We start from the raw sequence: 22,191 nt of genomic DNA on the forward strand, positions 1-22,191 counted from the left end.
ATGGTCTCAAGGTGTATCTATTTTCCTACAAATGCCTCAAGTTTATTTTTGTTTTTCAGGAGAATGTATGGACACCACATGTTCTTTATTCGGCCATCTTTGATGGGCATATAGGTTGATTCCATCTGTTGATTTTTTAAAGGCTATAGCTGGAAAGAATAATGGAAAAATAGAAGGTAAAAGGATCTTAACCAATCATTGCTAACAATTGAGGACATGGGTCTAAACTAAGGAATGGTGGCCTCCAAAACCTGGAAATAGACCTTAGCTGAGAGCAGGGAAAAAATAATTTATTCTGACAACAGTAAGAGCCTAAATTTAGCCAAAATAGTAAGTGATCAAGAAACTAGATCAAGAAACTTCCCTTGATCATCCAGAGAAAAGGAGGTCTGTGGGCAACTTTAGTTTCATCCGCTGAGGTCCATGTGGGGCTTCTGAGCAGCGGCCCTATAAGATGATCAACTATACATTGTTCCAAGATTCTTGAAAATTTGTTACAGCGGCAATGGTAAAAGACTCAAATATACTGATTGTTGATTTATGAACAATGTAATATGCTAATATAAATTCACCTAAAGTCATCGATTGTGAACAGTTAGAGGCATAAATCAATGTCTTCTTTACATTTTTATTATTAAATTCCTCAAAATAAACTCACTAAAACACAAAGAGGATATCCTATTATAAATGTTTCTTTATATTTAGATATGAGGAAGTATTTTTTTCTTTCTCATAGTTAATAAATTGAGTCTATACTGATTTTTGTTAGTATTTCTTAAGCCCTGAGACAAGCTTATGCCTGTAGGAATATATAAATTCTAGGTTTAAAACAACTAATGTGTTCAAAACAACTACAATTACAGAGGTAAACCATTTACAACAAAACACTTTCTGTCATTGTCTATGCATTTATTGTTTCTGAATTGACAGGGATTAGCACCTAAAAAGCAAAGGGCATCTCTCTTTTTTTTGTGATTCACGTTTTTATTGACACAACCTAGTAGTATTCCTGAACCCAGAAGACTTCTGTTAAATAAACTAATGTAAATAAACACATTTTAAAAACAAGCATAAAGATACTGGATACAAAGCTGCCCTAAAAACAGCTTACTAGCTCACTGCAGAATTAAACATATGCTATAGTATACTCTATGTAGGTTAAACCCAAAACTTTAAAAAAACTTAATACCAATATGTAAAAAGCTGTGTTTTCCATTTAATTCAAATTTCTTGATAATTTGATGTTTTTATTATATTATGATGTCCATGTGACCCACAAGGAATTCCACGAAGTAGAACTGTTTGCTGAAAATATCCTCTATGTCAGCCTTTTTTGTTTTTGTGGGGAAGGTCTTTCCTCACCTCATAAAATTAAGTGAAGCAGTCTATTTGTAGGCTACAAGAACAACAATAGGGTTGCCTTCCTTTAGAACTTTTGATTGAAAGATCTAGTCCCTCTCAAACAGCTTTTAGTTCACATACGTAATTTTAAATTTTTCAAAATATTTTCAACATAGAATCAATATAAAATTAATGAGTATTTGATTTCCCTTTATACCATGTTCTAGAAACCCTGTACACTGTGAGCACATCTCAGTGCAGGCTCAGCCAATGGCCACATTCATAGGTATAGGTTTAGAAATTCTTCACTCTTGCCCTAAATCAAACTACATACCCTGTCATTTTGTAGCTTCCACTTCATAAAAAATAGTCCTGTTACAACTAACTTCCTCTTCACTCATTCATTTTCATACCTCACTTGTACTGGCGGGTTCATCTGGTGGGAAGGACTTTCACCACCATCTTCCTCCTCAGGCCATTTTTTCCACCCAAGTACAGAAAGCTGCATCACATTCCAGGTATGTGATGTCAAACTGTGTATCCTTAATGCAAAAACGAATTCATGTTAGGATTAATACATTTTTTACCTTGCACATAACATTTTATATTAGGAGTAACTCTTGTCTCACAAGGAAAAGTCCTCAAATAAAATTTAAAAAGCTTTTCTGCAACATTGCTTCTCCAAGACAAACTCTTACTGCTGAAGTTGTTCTAGGACGGACTGGGGGGCGAGAAGAACGTTCTTAAACCTAGAAGCGCCGCGCCTCTAGTCTCGACTGGGCCCCATCCGCCCAGCAGCGGAGGCGCTCGGCCGCGAGCCCCGCAGGCGAAGGAAGCGGCGACATAGCCGCCGGGGGGCGCCGCCCTCGGACTCCACCCACACGCTCTCCCGCGAGCCGCCCGCGCTGCCAGGACCGGCCTCCGAGTCTACACGGCGGACCCCGCGACCCCCGCTGCCGAGCTCCAGCTCCCCGCGGGCGCCTGGGGCTGGAGGCCGCCTCTCTCCTCACGGGGTCAGCCCACAAGGGGGCTCCTGAGGGCGCGCGCCGAGACCACGAGGTGCCGAGGCGCCCCGCAGCCATGGGGCGGCGCTTCCCCGCCGGCCGCTGGGGCGTTAGGAGGCAAGGAGTAAATTCGGGACAGCCCTGGCCCTCCCGCGGTCTCGACACACCGCCGCCCCTACCGCCTGGCCTCTGGCCCGGTGTCGTCGCGTTCGCCACTCTTCTGCCAATCAGAAAGCGTTTTCCTAGCCAATGACAATGCTCGGGGTGGCCCCTTCGGCTCCTCGGCTCCTCGGCCCTTCGGGTGCTCGGCCCTTCGGGTGCTCGGCCTTCGGCTCCTCGGCCCGGCCCTTCGGCTCCGCCGAGTCCTTCGCTGAGCCCACTCTGGCGTTCCGTTCTAGCTCTCGCTGGGATAATCCCCCCCTTTATAACCACTTCCGGGTCCTGCGTCGCTCCGGAAGCCCGCAAATTCCGGAAGCCAGTGTAACCTTGCTTCGGCTAGAAAAAGGGAAGGTTTCCAGAGAATGTTTCTGAAAAAGTTACGCGGAGCGTGGGCGGTTCGCAGACTCCTAAGGTCAGTGTCTGCCCGAGAGCCAGCCCAGGGCTGCCCGGCGCGGGAGGTCCCAAGCGTCGCGACCGTGTGACGCTCGCCCTGGTCCAGCAGCCCTGTTGACTGGCGTCGGAAGCAAACCAAACTTCAATTTCGGGAAGAGCTCTAAAGCAGATCTAAACTCCTAAAAACTTCCTTAGAATCGCTCCATTAAGAAAATCAACACACCGAGTCTCTGAATTGCATTCAGTGACATTTTAGAGGCAAACTTGAAATACTTTCCCTCGCTCTTGGAGGCCGCTCGTCCAGATACTTATTATGAACAGTTTAGATCGTTCAGTATCCAGTCTTCATATTTTTATAAAATACGAGGGTTCATTCTACAGAGAGTTATGTGTTTGCTTTTATACCGAAAGAAAATGGGTGTAACCTAAGTATTTTGCGTTTTTGAGAGTCCACAGACTTAAAAACCAGTTTTAGTTTTCTGATGGTGAGGAGGTGATAAGAATTTTATTACAGAATCGCTTGTGAGAAGCTTTTCATTGACTTACGGAAGTGACAGTCATTATCATTTTTTCTGAGACCATAAAGATTGTTGTTTATTTAGGTACCATTTTCCATACCCCGGACATTTAGCTTAAGGGCTTTTTACGAACAGAGATGAAGTTGTTGAAATTCTGTATTGTGACCAGGCGCCTCTTGGTGATTTGTTATCTTGGGTTTTGAGCAGTTACAGGGAGCCTATGGCTAACCCCGCACAAAAACACACACAGTTTTGTAAACACTTTCCAACTAGTGTGTCATCTTGATTTAAATCTGAACAGAATGAATTTGGGGTGAATGCCTTTTCTTTTATTTCTTCTCTGATCTCTTCCATATTAGGAGTTACTGGATTAGAATTTCGTTATTTTGAACCAAAAGACTTGGAAGAAAAGAAACTGCAAAATTAATTACAGAGTCAACAAAAGAACCTTCTTTTTTCTTTCTTTAAAAAGAAAAGAAAAAAAAAAATGAAAGCAAACAGGACATAGAATTCAATACTAAACAAAAATCAAGAGACTGAGGTTCTAGTCCTGATTTTGGCTGGCGTTTGAGCACCTTTGCTTCTTGGCCTTATTCACCTCATTCTTAGAAGTTAAAGGTAACATTCAGTCTGTGGTTTTAAACTTGTTCCATCAAAGAACTGTAGAAATTTCCTGGAACCATGCTGAGGAAAGACAAAGCAATCATACTCGGTTGTATTTTAAAAAGGGCAGTTATTTATGTGTTCCTCTTTTATAATAGCGTTCTTATGAAAATTTAATTTATACCATCTAATCTACTTTTCTTTCTAGCATTAAAATTATGTTCCTTAGGACAGGTATCATTTGTATTCAACATGCACTCACTTGATCATTACAGTTTTCTAAAATTATGCCCATATTAATTTTATTTGTTTTATAGATATGTTTCAAGTCCTTTTTTGTGATCAGAATCATAATTCCTTATTTTCTTTATTCCCCATACTCAGCCATAAAAGTTTTGCTCATATATAGGGCAGTTAATTTCCATTTTACAAGTTCAGGAGCTACACCTTAAAATCTCAAAAATGTTAGCCAGCTAGTCTGCCTACCATGAGAGCTTTGTTAAGGTTCTAGGTCCTAGCCCCTTGCTTTCCTCACAACATCAAGTAACCTCAAAGTTACTATGTCGCCCTTGCATACCGGAATGCAAGTGATAATTGTGTGCAGGCTCCTATAGCACTAGGAAAATATGTGCTATATGCACAATCTTTATTTCTGGATGAAAGTTCTACTCTGAATTTCCATTTTTCCCCCTCTTGATATGGATTGGACAACCAAGAAGCAATTGTATGTTTCCTTTATCTTTTTGCTATGAAATTATAGTATATGTAAATATTCTGTGCTCCACATCCATTCCTTCATGATATATAAGAAACCTAAGGAGAAAAATCCTGATCTGCTCCATTTACCCCATCTCTGGTGTCCAGGCACTGACTTTTTAAGCCTAATCCTGTGGTTTGTGTACTTAAGTGGCAAGGAAGATAATGCCTGTTGATCTTTCTGATATGTGCCCAACTATCAAAATACCCTTTTCTATATTGCTTCTCTAATATATTTTCTTTTTAATCAGAAATTTTCCTTCTTTACCTTCCTGAAAAGAAGGTGAAATAAAATTTCATCCAAGTGGGGCTTTCTTGTTTCTTAGTATTAAAAGACAAAAACCAATAAATAGCTCTAAAGTAATTCTGTTTTGATCATGCCTTTCCAGAGTTCACTGGATAAAACTGGCATGTTTGTAATAGTTAAAATGAATGGTCACACCTCATTTTTTATCTGTGTATTTCCTTTGTTCAAATTTGACAGTAAATCCTTTCGAATGCTTCTGTGACCACCTGTAGAGAGAGAAAAAGGGGAGGGAATGTAGATGTCATGCATCCTAGTCAGTTTGGGCAACTTCACCACATCTCTATAGTTTCTATTCCCATCTGTTGTAAAATTGGAAATTGTAATTGAATAACAAAACAAAAACATTTGCTGTGTGTTTTGTGGTATTAAATTTTATCAGAGTGTACTAAAGACCCATTTTTCTAACTTCTTAAGGAGAGTTCCTCAATTTTTCTAATATTTACCAAAACTTCACTGATCTACAGCCTGAATTTAGGTGGTTAATCTTCTTAAACTTGAATCTTTATCTTTTTTAAAAAATAGAGATGATAATAATACTGTGTTATGAGGCTGCCATGAGAAAATGTAAAGGACGTATATAGTTCTTCACACATAATATATGCCACATAAGTAGTCCTTTCTATTCCATTGTTAATGCCTATTGTTCTTTTGGGGATATTTCCACTTTTTCTTGTGCCATAAAAGGTGCAGTTAAATATGCAGTCTACTAATTTTCAAGTCATTTGAAATTCTCTTCGTAAGCAAGTACATTCTAAGACTCTTCCCAAGTTTATAGAATATAGTATTTTTTAAAGATCTAGTTATTTCATGTGTTTAATATCCTTGTTTGCTAATTCCTGAATTATTTTGTAGTACATCATGCCTCCACTCTAAGATGCCTCTTATCTGTGAGTCTTGCGGTACCACCCTAACGTATTTATTTTTTCCTAATAGACCTATCACTGCTTTGTCACTCAGTTCAGAGTTCTTCCACTTTTATCAGTGTAGTTTTACACACATGGGATAATATTTCTGTCCCAAACATCCTTAGTTTAGAGTAGAAAAGAACATCCTGGTGTTATAAGGATTGAATGATTATTTAATTTTGTGCAAGGTAGTTAGCTGTAGTAGTCAATTAGCACTTAGTAACCGGTGATTGCTGTGTGCTTACTACTATTACAAACTAACAAGTTCCTTGAGATTCTCTTAATGCCCAGCTCTTATTTGGAATAAAGAATCTTTCCTATATGCCCTGCTCAGATTTCTCTACTTTATCCTTTCCAAACATGTTGTTGAAGGGCCAGGGAGATGGTTCAGTGGAATAAGCGCTTCCCTGGCCAGTGCAAGGGCCTGAGTTCAATCCCCAGTTCTGCCAAAAAAAAAAAAAAAAAAAAAAACCATGTTGTTGAAACTAATATTGTTCAATATTACCATTTCTGGAATTGAAAGTGGCTTTAAAAAAAAAAAAAGAAGCAAACCTTCTTCCAAGGTTTCTTAATTTCTACAGGGATTTTTAGGTAGACTATTTTTATAGTTCCTTTTTTCTTTCCTGTGAATGAAGAATGTAGTATGGTAAATGAATTGTCCAGAGTCTTACAATCTGTTGATCCTAGACTGCAACACAGAATTAATCACAGCTTGTTTACCCTTCTTCCAGTATTCACTCAGCATTAGATTTTATTTTTGCATTATGCCTTTTCTCCTACAGATTCAGAAATACCAATTGTATGAAAGCCTCATTCTTCTTTAAAAAATGGATTTATAAAGTTTGGTCAAGGTGTTTTAAATTGTTTTAAGGTTAAAATTGCTATTTTATATTAGTTTCAGGTACTTGAACAAATGTACCGTAGCTAAAGTAAATAAGGCACTCATTTATTATGTAAGACTAATTATAGTCTTTGCATTTGTATTTATTTTGAGTTTCTTCATGTCTCCTAATGAAAAGAAAAAAAAATTCTATCATTTGTGGCAAGTTACTTATCACTGTTTGTCTTTTTGGAAAACGGATACTATTTGGAAATTTATTTTTCATATTTGTAAAAGTTTTATCAAACCCACTACTGCTCCCATAAAAGCAAAATCAGACTTGGATTTTAAGGAAGTTTGCATTGAAGGAATTTATTGAGCTAATATCTTTCACACAATTTTAAAATTGAACATGACTTCTTTATAGTAAATGAGCAGGATTGGGCTTTATAGTTTCAGCTATCTATAAGCATTATTTACCTCTTAGTTTGTTGAAAAGGAGGAACCATAAGAGCAGTGACAGCTCACTGAGTAAGTCTGTGGCAGAAGTGGGATTTGAACTTGAGTTGATTTCTAGGCTTATTCAGAGTGCCAGAGGTCAGAGTGTCCTCAGAGGTCTCAACCATTGCTTTTTCTCTCCTTCCTGTGTTTGAAATGTGTTCTGGGAATCAGTGTCCTGTTAAATCCCTCCTTGATGCATGTCCCATTTATTACTATTGATTTCAATACAATGGACAGTAAATCTATTTGACTGCACAAAAGAAATAAAATAGTGGAGTGTAGATTCAAAACTTAAGCTCTCTAGTCATAGAATTTAATTTAGTGATCTCATAATATGAAATTTTAGTCTAAAACTTAAACATCTAGAGAGAAAACATACATGGTCAATTTTGACTGTTAGAATGCTTAAAATGGTATGAAAGTGATATTGTTATATGACAAATCAGTTGAGTATTGTCTCCAGAGAAACAGCTTGGCAGGAAGTATATTGGTGCATATGGTAATTTAGAGTTTAATTGGAAGCCACGTTTCTGCTAACAAAGTTTACAAGACTGTAAATTTAAATGTAGAATTTTTGTAGGCAGTATGCATTGACAAATATGTTTAATGGTAATATATCTAGTACTGAGTCTTGGGACAGGTCAATAATAATGTGTATATTGATAGCAATGTAGGAGATGTTACTTGGTGCTATAGCTAAAATCCATGTTATCCCCTTAATCATAATTACATTAATATTGACAGGCCTTTCACAATACCCACATTATTATTGATAGATTTCTGTCAATAACATGTTTTTAAATAAAATATATTCATTCATGATTTGTACTATGCTCTACAGTAGCTCTAAAATAGATCCTGAAGATTTCCACTTTCTTCAGTGAGATAAAGTCATTTGTTTTGTTTTCTGAATGTGAAATAGATGGAAAAGTTCTTATTTTGGGGAATGAAAAGCATAAAATGAAAACATGGGCTGTTTAAGAGATAAGGTTATATGTTGCTTTTTGTAAATGAATTTTCAAGAGTTTCCTTTTTTTTTCCCCTGTGGGGGAAAAAAAGGTTGTGTGACATGTCTAGTGATAAAATGTCAGCAGGAGATCTTTTTAATAGTTTTTAGTGCTGGATCATTCTGTCTTAAACATATTTATGTGACAGGTTAATCACACTAACTCTAGTAGGCACTATGATTTTTATGTATTCATGATTTTGCTTTAAGCTTCTTTGTTCACAATGTAGTAGGATCCTTCTTTAATACTAATATTTGTATGTCCAAGTTTTAATTTTATTTGTCTTTTTGCATGACTAATAAATGTGTCCCCCAGAGTTAACTTTACAAACTTCAAGTTAGACTAGCTTGGAAAATTAGGGGCGGGGTGACAGGATTGAGTATTAAAAAGATAAAAAAGAAAAAAAACTACTGTTTATTTTGATATTCTGAAAAAAAATTGAACTTGTGTTTGAATTCAGAACAATCTCAACCCCTATAAAATAGTTAACTGTTTTTTGTAACTACTCAAGTTTGAGCCAGCATTTATGAATCTAGGTATTAAATGTAGAGCCAATAATTTGGAAATTGTTAGACCTTTCTTAGGATCTTATAAGCAAAGTGGAAACAGACTGACCAGTGTTTGGACATTGCTGTTATCAATCAGTGTATCACAAGTTTTAAAGTACTGTAGCCTGATTTGTTTTAATCCAGAAAAGTAAGGATAATGTAATCTTGTTGATTTCCATAGCTCTTAATGAAGTTAAGTTACTCTGATTTACCAGCAGTTGGTTAGCAATTTAGTTAAACTCTGAGTTGTAGGCATTTTCTAATTGATCTTGGTAAATAATAGTTTTTCTTTGACTCACTCATTAGACTCTATTAGGTTAATCTTTTAAAATTTATAGTCTGTAACATCTCTTCTCTTTAGTGTATTTGTACCTACAAAATCAATGCAATTGCCTTAACTTAGGTGCTTTTTACAACGTGGTCAGATTGACCCTTCACCAGTCTCTACTGCTAGGCCCTTCTCTGGTTATAGAAGATAACTTGTCTCTTTGCTTCCAGATAACAGATGTTACCACATTGATGAGGGTTAAATAACAGAGGACACATAAAGCACAAGATGAAATTCATTCCCATATATCCTGACTAGAGCATAGCCAGGAGCCTGCATGTTTCAGGGCTTTTATGGAACTGTTCCCTTGTCCTAACTGCCATTTTTCTCTTTTTCTGTCTGGAGAGTTTGATGACCCTTGTGTTTTTGTATTTTGGGATCCATTCTTTTACTTCAGCAATCAATAGTCAGACCTGATTACACTAACATCCTATTTCTTTAAAAATATTGAATATAAAGAAGGTAACTGGTAGTTATGTATATTTAGATCAAATCTCTGGTATGTAGGAGAGTGTGTGGCATTAGGTGCTTAATAAATTTTGTTTCGGTTGATTAACCATTCATCAGAGAGTCAGAAATTGCTTAAATATTAACTGCAGAATAATTTTATGTGATTTGAAGACATTTATTGCATTTTTTTCTGTTTCATACCAATTATAGACAGATCTTACCACTGCAGTGGAGAAAAAGGTCTTATATAATTGTCATTAATTGAGTTTCTAGTTATTTTCATTTGTTTAGCCTCTCTAGCTCCTGGGCATTACCCTTCTCTACAGCCAGTGCACTACTGTAGAATATCTGTACCATGCCAGAGAGAAAAAAAAAAGGGGGGGGGAGTTGAAGTGGGAGTTAAGGAAAGGAGGAACTGAATGTGGTATATTAGTGATGAGCCTACGTTTGGATGCTTGTCCTGGACTACCTGTACCATTCCCTGTGGACAGAAGCCTCCTGGAGTCTGATACTATCAAAAGTGTTCCTGACATGTCTTTACTGCTAGATAACAGGCACAACCATACTGATGGGGCACAGTAGCCCTGGGAGTAAGTCATGCTGGGAGCAACTCATCCCCGTTGTCTAGAAATCCCACTGCTTTATCTCTTCTCAGACAAGATGCAAGTTTGGCTGGACTGAGCTCTTCTGGACAGTGTCAGTGCCCCCTCTGTCCTGGTGCTTCTATTTATACACATAATGATGACAACAAACTCCTAGTTTAATGGTCACAGTTGTATTTTAGTGATAATAGTTCTCAGGAAAAAATTTTTTTGATGTAGGTTATGTAAAGCATTAACATGAGTAGTAATGAAGATTTTAGTCTTTCAAATGAGATTTGCCCAAATCAACTCAGTCTTTTATGCCTATCTCTATCCAGAGTAGCAACAATGTAGTAATAAGCCTGCTTTACCATTTTCAAGCCACTTGGATAACATTATCTTTAATATCAGCAACTTTGTGAGGTAGCTGTTGATTTTCAGCTTCTAGGAGAAGAAAATGAACCCAGTGAATTTTTTAATATTATATAACAAGTGGAAGAGCAAGAGCTTTAGCCAAGAACGGTTTTAATCTGCTTTTTCCTATACTATGTTATAGTTGCCTATGTAGAAACATAAGAGTATAGGAGAATTATACCACTTGACTGAACTTTGTTGTATAATGGACAATGTTTGTTTTATATTGACTACTAGACTAAATCACAGAAATGGCTAAAATTGGAAAATAAAAGCCTAACACAATAATAGAGAAACAAATTGTTCATCTCCAAAAGCAAAGGCTGAAGAGCAATTTAATAATGAGTCTTTTTGTCTATAAAAGTGTATTATATAGGGAAGAGAGCAAGCCCAGCTGTTCTTAATCAACACTGAGGCCAGGCCTGGGGAGAAAAAAATGTTAAACTGTAACAGAAGGGATAAGAATTTTTTATAAGTATTGTTAAATAGTGGATCTGTTAGAGACTGTGTTAAGTCTCCTTTTCTGGCATTCATTAAAAATTCCTGTCTTTCCTAAGTGTTCTGAAGTGTGATTCCCCCAGACATGAGAGTTTTGAAACACAGGATACTTCTAAGAAACCTCTCTCTTCATCAGTTTCTCACTGTCAGTAAGGAACCTGAGGAAGAGATAGAAGTTTTCTCTCACCATCCAAGGTCATCGTGATGTATCTCGGTAGTAGACTGATTAGCTACCAAACTACTGGTTTGTAGCGTGGACGTTCAGCCAACATTTATTGAGCAGCTGCTCCGAACCTTTTATGGTTAATTCTCTGAGATGTTCATCCATCACAATCTGCAACTGTTAGGACACTAGTAATTAAAGATACATAAATTGGCACCACTGGCCCTGTAAGATAAGCCAAATATTTCATTGTATACTCAAAACAAGAAGAACATCTAATCCAACACCAAGCAGATGGGTGTGAAGAGTAAGGGGTTTGGTGCTGGATTTCTGTTGATGTCTAGTATGGTCAGAGCTTTCCAAAAGTAGTTTCCTTATGCTGGCAAGATAGCTTACTGGACCAAGCACCTGCTTAGGCAAGTGCAGGGGCCAGGGTTTCATCCCCAGTACTGCATGTCACACCGGCCCTGCCCCCAGGCATACTGAGCCAACCACCCAGACCGGGCATGGTGGCACAGCCCTGTGATGCCAGTACTGGGAAGGCTGAAAACAGGAGGATCACTACGAGTCTGAGCTGCATAATGAGACCCTGTACAAGATACATTTAAAAAAAAAAAAAAGTTGCCTTGCGTTGTTGACCACTGAATGGAAATATGTGGAGGATGCAAAGTTGTAGATACTATTATAGTAGAAGAGTTACTTATATTTTCCCAAATCCTGAGTAATTGTAGAATTTTGCTTGAGAAAAACTGAGATAGGTATGAAAGTCACATTGTAGGTAGCAGATGCTTTGAGAAATAAGTGCAAGAAAAGGTACTTTATGCTAACTGGTCTACATGCAAAATTGGGAAAAATAGATGTATTCCCATGACTTAAATCACAATACCTATGTTTTAGGACTTGAGTGGCACAGATAGTTGCTATCAGAGATTTAAAAATGCTAATAATCAGTAGAAACTAGGATCATTGAAGGTTTCATGGAGAATATCGGAATGTGAAGGGTAGATAGTGTAGAGCAGTGGGACTAATAGGCAGAAAGATAGGTATTTTAGGTCCAGGAGAAAAGACACAAAAGGGGGACTAAAAGATGGCCTGCAACTAAAGACTCCATTGGGGAATGGTGGGATATATTGTTGCAGAGATGGAGACAAGCCTGCATACTTTTTCTGAGATCTCTATCCCCTGAGTAATGAGTAAGAAGTAACTTGTTAAGTGTAAGCAAGTATTTTTATAGATTTTCGTTAGCATATGCTGTTTTTAAGAGGTAGTATTCTTTGAAAAAATTTCCCCCTTCAGTTACATAATTGATGCGTATAAATTAGAAAAATTTATTAATTGCAAGAAGGTGAAAACAGCAGTAATCATACTCATTTGTGTGCATAATTTGAAATTCTTATCCTGTTGAGATAAGTTTTGAAATTTGATGTATCTCAGAACCTCCAATGCCATACACCTATATTGTTGCCCTAGTTATTTTTTCTTTTCTGCCTTCTAGCTCCTTTCTAGACCTTCCTTATTATGTGAAAGGACATGTCTTTATTTCTGTATCCCAAACACCTGTTGTGATTACAGTGTACTGATAGCAGTACTTACAATGTTTGAATCTCATAAACACTGTTTAATAGAAGAAGGGGAAACCTGAATCCCTGAAAAATTTATAATCACTTGTGTAGATACAGAAATTAGAACTAACCAGAAGTTAGTTGGAGGTCTGGCATCCAGCATTGAGCTCTCTGGGTGATACGCAAAAATGGAATAGATTTTGTATTGAAGTGTACTAGCTCCATGGTTCTTAATATCACCAGGTAATTTGTTATAAATATAAATTCTTGGGTCCCACTGCAGATCTACTGAACCAAAAATTTGGGGAATGAAGCCCAGCAATCTGACAAGTTCTCTGTGTGATGCTGATGAGCTCTCAAGTTTGAAAACCACTAGACTAGAACAACAGTGAAACTGCATGCAACCTCGTGCTGGGGAAGACTACGGCTTGGAAATACTGAATGTCCAAAGATATATGGATCTTTGTCATAGACGTATTTTTATATTAGTAAAAACTATGAAATAAGATTATATTGTTACCAAAAAAGCTGAATGTTCTGTAAGTGGACAGGTTCTACTTGCTTGGGGTACAGCTTTCCTCATGTTAGCATTTAATTAGATCAAGTAGACTTAAATAGATTTCTACTAGAAGCACTTCAGACTTATAAAACTCTCCACCCACATTTTCCCTCATATTCACATAACTACCCACTGAATTTTCCCATTTAGATGCCTCTTACAAGTCCGCGATCTCTAAAACTGCATGTATGATCTTTTCTGTCAGATTTCTACCACTTCATCTATTTCTGGTTTCAGAGAACTATATATCTATTAATTCATTGTGTTCGTGACAGTACTGTGTTGTGCTGTGCTTGGTTTTATTTAATTCTCACAGTCCCAGCCCTACCACCACATAGCTTTCAAAGGTACTTTCTTCCTCTTCATCCCCACTGATACTTTTCTAATTTAGACCATCATTAGTTCCTCACTAGTTTATTTTAACAAGTTTTAACTGATCACGAGGTCTCCAGGCCTTCTCAGTCTGACACATTCTCATGGTGGCCAGAACATGCAGTTCAAATGGAAATCTGATTAGTCTTTTGCTTAAAATTACTCAGATACTCCCCTTAATCTTTTTAATGAAATGCATCTTTTAAGGACCATTTGGATCTGTCTTCTCTGTTTTGTTTTCCAGCCATCTCTGTCCTTGCACCTCTGACTGTTCTGCCATTTCCTGTACTTGAAGTACTATTTTAATTTTACGAGACTGACACTACTAATCCTTACTAAAGGCTATTTAGACACTGCCTATCTGAAAAGATTCTTCTGTCTGTGTGGTGCCCTAAATTTTCCCTTGTGTACCATTTATTCCATTGTTCTGTAAATGCCTTGTTATGTAACATAGCCTTGCTTTTCTCCTCTTTCCATCTTAGTAGATTATAGGTCCCACAAGGATTAAGACTGATACAGTATCATATCACTACCTCTCAAACATTAGCTGATAGATTTTAAATACACCACAAACTTTGTGATTTGTGTGTGTGTGTGTGTGTGTGTGTGTGTGTGTGTGTGTGTGTGTGTATTTTAGGGAATGGTCCACAAGGTGTTCATGGTCTCCCTACTAGATTGGATCTGCCTGTTTACAGCCTCCCAAGAGCTGGTATGAAAGGCGTGTCCACCACGCCTAGTGTCAATTGATGTCTCAGCGCACCCTGGGGGCAGGGCCGGCATGGCAGGCCGGGAATTGAACCCCTGGCCCTTGTGCCTCCTTGCAGGTGCTTTAATTTGCTGAGCTATTTGGCTGGCTCTGTGAAATAAATACTAACCTGTAGTCTGGATATGGTAATTTGAAATAGTTTTAAAGGTTCATGGGTAGAACTTCTATTTTCTACCACTTTCCTTTCATTATGTCTATTTATTCATTCATCTAGTATTTGTAGAAAGCCCTGAGTATACCAGGCAGGAACTGGTACTTTCTATGATTGTGTTGTGATATTATGCAAATAATCATTACAACAGAAGGAAATGGACAGTAAAGAGCAGTTATGTACAGGGTATAGACTCCACAAAGGAGGAAAAGTGGTATACCAAAGGAGCAACTAGGAGCAGCTAGTCCAAATTTGGAGATTTAGAAGGAAGTGATGCTTGTGACGGTAGTTTCTCAGTTAAAGAATAGGAATATATGTTCTGTGCAGAGGGAACAAACAATAAAATCCACTAGTGAACTAGAGAACATGGTACTTTATGACTTTGGGCAAATTGTTTTGGAAGGAAAGCAATCTTTAGGTAGGTTTGGGAAGGTTTCTGTTTCAGAAAGATTGCAGTGAGTACTCCACTGAAGAGAGGAGAAAGTGGATAGAGCAGTTAGATGAAATCCAGCAGGGAAATGAGAGCATCCAGAGTATAGGAAAAGAGTTGTGGCAGATGGAGGGTGACAAATGCATTAGAAGAATATTTTGGACAAAGACTCAATGGATTGGGCTAGAAATGGACTGAATTGTTAGTGTGAAGAAAGGAACTGTGTCTTTCTGAAATCTTCTTTCTATTCTGTAGCTCCTGGCAAGAGTAAAGTAAAGATTTCAGAAAAGAAAGTGCAACCAAGATCCCCACAGCCATAGCTATAGGCTGTCAAATCAAGAAGGAGCTGCAAGAAGGGGAAAAGGTGAGATCTCCTCAGAATACATTTAGCATTTAGAGGTGAAAAACATCCCTGTTATCTAATATGATGGAAAGCAGTATCAAATGACTATTACTACAACTGTTGCTTGTTGTTTATTTTTGTGGCATGTACTTGAATTTGTTAATGATAAAGGCTTCTGCCATTCAGTCATCTAGGATCTGTATCAGTTAAGGATCACTAGCAGGACACATTTAGTATAAATTATAGGTGTGTGTATATGACATAAAGGATTTATAGGGTAGGCTTTCAGAGTCAAGTATGGAAAAACACAAAAGGGCTCTGTATGCTGGCATTCTAAAGGATCCAGTCAAAAACTGAAGGCCTGGAGTCCATTGCAGAGCCCCATGTGAGTTCATATCTGGAAATTGAACAGTCTGTACTGGAAGCCTGGAGATGGATGTCCACAGGTAATAGCGAAGAGTGGATCTCCTCCAAGAAGCAAAAGAAAGGCTTTCTCCTTTCCCATTTTATTCCATCCAGGCTCAAGCCCATTGGTTGATGTCACTTAAACCCCTTCCCTCTTCAGTAAGTCAGTCGTCCAGACATACTCAGAACTGTGCCAAACCAATCTAGGCTTTTCTTGTTCAAGTTGACGCCGTAGTTAACTATCATACATCCATGGAGGTATTATTGAAACTTATGTTTTAAAAAGCTGTGCTATCCAGCATACTACAAAGTTAATAACATACCAACTTTATTTTAGCATGTACAGTGTATTTTTCAGTCCTTTTACCATATAACAAATAACTATTCACAAAGTACAATGAGGATAGCAGTGTGTAATACTAAAATCATACTTGAAATATCTGTCATTTTGGTCTTCTGTATGCTTACCACTTCTAATGTATCAATAATTGCTATACTCTCTTTAACATAAATTTTTGTAAAAAAAGAAAAGCTAGTAAAATAAGAGATAAGATAAAAATGTCATAGGAGTGTCCTGCTACAATGTTGTATATGGTTTGATTTCTAAAAAAAAAATAACATTCAACATCTTTTTATTTTTCCCCAGTTATATAGAGCTATAATTGACTAAAAATTGTAGATATTGAGTGAACAATATGATCTTATATATGTATATATATATATATATATACATTATGAAATAGCTGCCATAATCAAATTAATTTACACAAGCATTGCTATCCACCATTAATTATTGTGTCAAATACAGAATTTTTCATATTATAACAACCTCTCAATTCAGCATCTCCCCATTTTTCCTAAACCTCCGCAACCAGTATTTTAGTCTTCTATAATTTACATATGTTTAGATTCTACATATATAAGCAAGATCACACAAAGGATTCATTTTTGAAACTTAAGTATGCTTTTTGGTCATAGTTCTGACTTGCTAGTTTATTAGTAAAATTTAAAATTTCTAACTTAGTCTATAGGCCTGGGGATATAGCTCAGCTGCATAAGCACTTGCCTGGCAGTCACAAGGTCCTGATTTTGATTCCTCATTCAAAAAAAAATTAGTCTATGTGTGCAATTAAAACACATTGTTTTAATTGCATTGGGTAGCACGGAATGTTTTTTTTTTTTTTTTTTTTTTTTCCTCCAAATGCCTTCAGGCAGGTTTGGCTGCCTTGAGTTGTGGGGATTGAACCACAGCAACCTGAGCCTGACTGTTTTGTTGAAGCAGCCACTTAAAGAACTGAGCTAAGGGGCAGACCCCCTCAGAATGTATTTTGAGTAACCACTAATCAACTTTTGTTTCATTATTTTTTTTTATTTAGTACTTGTTACCTTGATATATTTATGAAATCATTGTGTATATCTTTGTGTCATAGTTTTCTTTGCTGAAGTATTGCCTGATGTGTACATTTTTATCTCCTTACTACAATTGTCATTGCTTGCATCTAAAATAGCCCCCAAAGGCTCATACATGTGGAAGGTGATTGGATAATGGAGGCATTATAGCTGGCTTCCTGGTAGGAGGTGGGGGTCTGGGTAGAAGAGGCAGAGCACTATTGACCCGATCTGAAAGGGCATGTCTCCTTGCATCTCCTCCCTTGCTATCTCTGCTTCCTGGAGGCTACAAGGTGAGCAGCTTTCCTCTGGCCACTCCCTTCCACCATACTGTCTCCATGAAAGGACTGAGACCTACTAAAGTGAATCAAAATCGACCTCCTGCTCTTAAGTTGCAGGGGTTGGGTATTTTGTCCCTGTGATGGAGGAAATGACTAAGCCACTGATACTCTCTACATTATTAACTATTGCGCTAAGGTTCAGTAGTAGTCAGTTTCTGTGTTAGTGTGATAGGATAATAGACATATATTGTTTTTTGTTTTTTTTTTTTCTTTTTCTGACCCTTTAGAAGTATAAAACATAGATTAAGTGACTGGGTGAAAAATATACTTTTGGAGTGAATATAAGTACTAGAAATTAAATTGAGGTCTTAAGTACCCATTGCCATGTTCTATGTAGTTTGTTGTATTTATTACAATCATGTTTCTCCATTAGTAACGTTATTATGATTAAACTCATCCATGATAATAAGTTCAGGATTTTAATGTATTGTACTAAAATATCTGACCCAACAGCTGAAGTTATAGTTATAGCTCAGTTGTAGAGTTCTGCCTAGCACACACACAGGTCTGTGTTCAAGTCCCAGTACCCAAAAATCAAAAATGAGATGTCTGATCAAAGTTTTAATGGAAGAATGTTTGTGGAAATAGAGTACATTTTTTTCTTTCATTATTTTTTGGCTGTTATTCCTTTAATGGGTATAGGTTAAAAAAAAATAGAAAAGGGGGAAGAGAGGAAAAGTAAAAAGAAAGAAGTTCCAAGTAGAAGTGATTATTTACTATACTGCTTTTACAGTTACTGAAGTCCTGTCTTCTGCATGTCCTGTGCAATTTGTAAATTGTTGTGTTCCATACGTAAGTGGGAGAGATAGTGTAAGAATGCAACTGTTTGATATTCCCTCGTTTTTTTCCTAGATACCTTTGAAGAAGACATGACTTCCAGAGAAGATGATACAAAGAGTACAAATAGAGTGCTAAGAATAAGTCAGCTGGATGCACTGGAACTAAACAAGGCACTGGAGCAGCTAGTTTGGTCCCAGTTTTCTCAATGCTTCCATGGATTTAAACCAGGGCTGTTAGCTCGCTTTGAGCCAGAAGTGAAAGCATTCTTGTGGCTTTTCTTGTGGCGATTCACCATCTACTCCAAAAATGCCACTGTGGGACAATCAGTTTTGAATATTCAGTACAAAAAGGATCTTTCCTCAAATACACATTACTTTCCACCAAGTAAAAATCAGAAACTCTGGTATGCTGCATGTACCATTGGTGGGAGGTGGCTAGAAGAGCGATGTTATGACTTGTTTCGAAATCATCATTTAGCATCGTTTGGGAAAGTCAAGCAGTGTGTGAATCTTGTGTTTGGACTTTTGAAGTTAGGTGAGTTAGTTAATTTTTTGATTTTCCTTCAAAGGGGAAAATTTGCCACTTTAACGGAGCGTTTCCTAGGCATTCATTCTGTTTTTTGCAAACCCCAAAACATGCGTGAAGTTGGCTTTGAGTATATGAATAGGGAACTCCTCTGGCATGGTTTTGCTGAGTTTCTGATTTTTCTCTTGCCACTTATCAACATCCAGAAGTTGAAAGCCAAATTATCCTCATGGTGTATCCCCCTTACTGGTGCCCCAAGTAGTGACACTACATCACTGAGCAGTGGCAAAGAATGTTCTCTGTGTGGAGAGTGGCCCACCATGCCTCACATCATAGGCTGTGAGCACATTTTCTGCTATTATTGTGTGAAGAGCAGTTTCTTGTTTGACATGTACTTTACTTGTCCTAAATGTGGCAAAGAGGTGCACAGTGTGCAGCCACTGAAGTCAGGAATTGAGATGTCAGAAGTGAATGCTCCTTAGAAACTAAAACTGTTTCCTCTGCGAAAAAAAAATGTGTTTTCACACCTCAATATTAATCATTTATTTAGATGTCTTTTATAAGGTTTGCGCTTCTCAGCCACTGTCTTCAGTCCCTTTCTAGGCACAACTGAATTCTAGTCACTTGTAAAGAGGGTTCTGAACATATTGTGCTAATATTCATTATTTTAAAATTTACTGGATTTGATTTTCAATGTTAATGATGGAGAGGTTTTTTGTCAGGTGATTATTAAGAATGTTCCTTCATTTTGCTACTTTATAGAGTTTGAACTTTTAAAATAAAGTATTTAGGACCATGCTTTATTTTCAGAGATGACATGGCATAATATCATAATCTGACAATATTTTCTAACCTTAAGATTTGGTGCCTCTTGTAATTTTAAGTTGTACTTTGAAGCCAGTTTTCAGGTGGTTCAATTCCTAGCTGTCCCTCTCCTTCCCAGTTGACTGCTTATTTCAGAAAATAAAAGTTGCTGAGGCAGCTTAGAAATGAAATCTGAGGACCAAGGGGATCAATAGACAAGGAGAGCACTCTGTAGTGTGTCTCTTCCTCCAGTCTTTGATTCAGAGCTTCTGTTCTCAGACAGTAGATTACTGTTTTTATGAAATGAGTCTCTCTCTCTCTCTCTCTCTCTCTCTCTCTCTCTCTATATATATATATATATATATATATATATATATATATATATAGCATCACTCCTTTTCTGCACATGTTTCACAGCTAGAAACAAATCCCTCCTTGGAGGTGAATCTGCGTAGCATACCTTAGTATTATAATATCTAATGCTGTCTTCTATTTTTTAGTTCTAGATAATGTGTGTTGTTGTTCCTTTTTTCTTATAAGATAGTTAACATACCAAAAGCTGATGGCAGGTAATCGATGGATTTGCGACTAATTTAACATCCCAGTGCTCATTGCAGGTCCTCTGCCTCACTGCAGATATTCATAATTTCTGGCCAAGTGAAAGTGAAAGTCCCAAAGGCTCTGTTCAGTCTCTGCCTTCCTGGACACTGCCAGAATACTCACGGCTCAAGGTTTAGGAATGCTGGGTCAGACTGAGCCCAGTAATAATAATGGGTTTCTATTTTAGCTTCAAGAACCTGTCAGTTATTTATGTCTTACCTTTGAAAAATAAGTATTTTTATACTTTTCGTTCATCTATTCCATGTAATTTATTCTCCATACACATTCTCTGTTGTGTATCTAAAATATCCAGTGGGCTTCAGTGAGCATATCTGACTTAACTGAAGTATCAGTCAGAGCTAACATGAGGCCTGTCTTACTTCCTGGCTCATAACTCCCCAGCTTTCAATGATAAGTAAACATTATCTTCCTTACGATTCCATGTCTTCACCTGTAAAATCGACATTTCATAATGTTTACCTCTTTCATTTATAAAAGAAATTAAATACATCATTATTTAAAAAATTATTTTGTTGAGCCTCTACATTCTTCTGTATTGTACTCATGAATAAAGCAAAACCTTGGTCTCATGGAGTTTACATTCATGGAAAGGTAGTAGACAGTGAACACATGTCTAAGATAATTGCAGATTTTAGAAGTACTTTGAAGAAAATAAAAAAGACCACGGAAACAGCCATAAGGGATGCCATATTGAATTGAATGTTCATGAAAAGCCTCCGAGGAAGTAAATTTCAAGAGTCTTGAAGGAAATGGGGAGAAAGCCAAGCAGAGAGAAATACCAAGATAAGGAAATGGCAGGTGCCCAACATTTGAGAGAAGAGTCCTATTACCTATTCAGAGAAAGGAGGAAATCACCATGAATAAAAGAAAGATGAAAAATGAGTGAGTGAGTTAAAGGACTATGGGGAAGTGGAGATAAAGATTGATTCCAGATATAAGGAACCATTAGACAGTAAGCAAAGGAGTAAGATGATTACATTTACATTTTTAAAGGGTCATTGGATGATTTGTGGAGAGGTGTGATTAAATGAAAAAAAAAAGATTATAGAAATAAAGTGTGAGTCAGGATTCTTATTTCTGTTAGATTTCATCAACATTATTAGGCTTAAAAAATCTCAGTAGATTTCATTACTCATGGAGCAGTACCTTGAGTGCTCATTTAATGGCTGCTTTATTTTGAATAGGATTCTAGTGAACATTCACAAACAGATTAACAGATAAAAAAAGACGAAACTTAAAAGAAAAAAAAAGCATGTTTACAATTACAATCATTAACAGGCAACTTGGTATTGAAGATAACATATTTCTTAAAAAGACTATACTGTTGTAACACTCAGTCACTGATGACTAACTTTGAGCAGTAATTGTGGCTTAAAAATGACCATGGATCATCAATAAAGGTACATTGTGTTCTGTGTAATTTGCTTAACAGGACAGGGGAGTTAGTATTACTATATTTGAAACTGTTTTCAAACTGCTGGCATTTAAAGGCAGAACTTGATTTATTTGGAACATACACTTGACCAAAATCTGTTACTCCTAATAGCACTCAATACATGTTACTGTATTAAGATATTTTCAGTGACAAAAATTCGAAACATTCTTGTCAGGCAAACCAGTCAACCAAGTTGTCTATAAAACATGTGATCTTTGATTCTCTTAATCTAATCCTAGTTTGTCATGTATGCTTGAATAATCATAGTTTGTGCTGTTTATTTACATTAATAACAAATATTTTGCCTTTGTCTTTTTTTCTTCAAAGTGTATATAAATCATGAAACAAGACAGAATTTGCCTTCACATTTCCAAATGATCTGTTATTCCCTATTTTCACACACACATAAAAA

General features: G+C 37.0%; 2 protein-coding genes across 2 annotated transcripts; one reads left to right on the top strand and one right to left on the bottom strand.

Annotated features, from left to right (window-relative positions):
* Positions 1-1,572: 1,572 nt before the first annotated feature.
* On the bottom strand, positions 1,573-3,458 carry LOC111813988. Its single transcript, XM_023706340.1, has 3 exons — positions 3,444-3,458; positions 2,040-2,840; positions 1,573-1,883 (listed from the first exon to the last, which is right to left on the bottom strand). Exons 1-2 carry the CDS (start codon positions 3,456-3,458, stop codon positions 2,091-2,093), a joined length of 765 nt encoding a protein of 254 aa, XP_023562108.1. The 3' UTR covers positions 1,573-1,883; positions 2,040-2,090.
* Pex2 (peroxisomal biogenesis factor 2) lies at positions 2,796-19,423 on the top strand. Its single transcript, XM_023706342.1, has 3 exons — positions 2,796-2,916; positions 15,392-15,500; positions 18,467-19,423. The coding sequence occupies exon 3, from the start codon at positions 18,484-18,486 to the stop codon at positions 19,399-19,401; it is 918 nt and encodes a 305-aa protein (XP_023562110.1). The 5' UTR covers positions 2,796-2,916; positions 15,392-15,500; positions 18,467-18,483; the 3' UTR covers positions 19,402-19,423.
* The last annotated feature ends 2,768 nt before the right edge of the window (positions 19,424-22,191 follow it).

Source organism: Octodon degus, unplaced genomic scaffold (assembly GCF_000260255.1).
Source record: "Octodon degus isolate 3935 unplaced genomic scaffold, OctDeg1.0 scaffold00252, whole genome shotgun sequence".
Lineage (NCBI taxonomy): Eukaryota > Metazoa > Chordata > Mammalia > Rodentia > Octodontidae > Octodon > Octodon degus.

Coding starts and splice junctions, on each gene's coding strand:
- Pex2 (XM_023706342.1), top strand. CDS start 18,484: ATGACTTCCAGAGAAGATGATACAAAGAGTACAAATAGAGTGCTAAGA.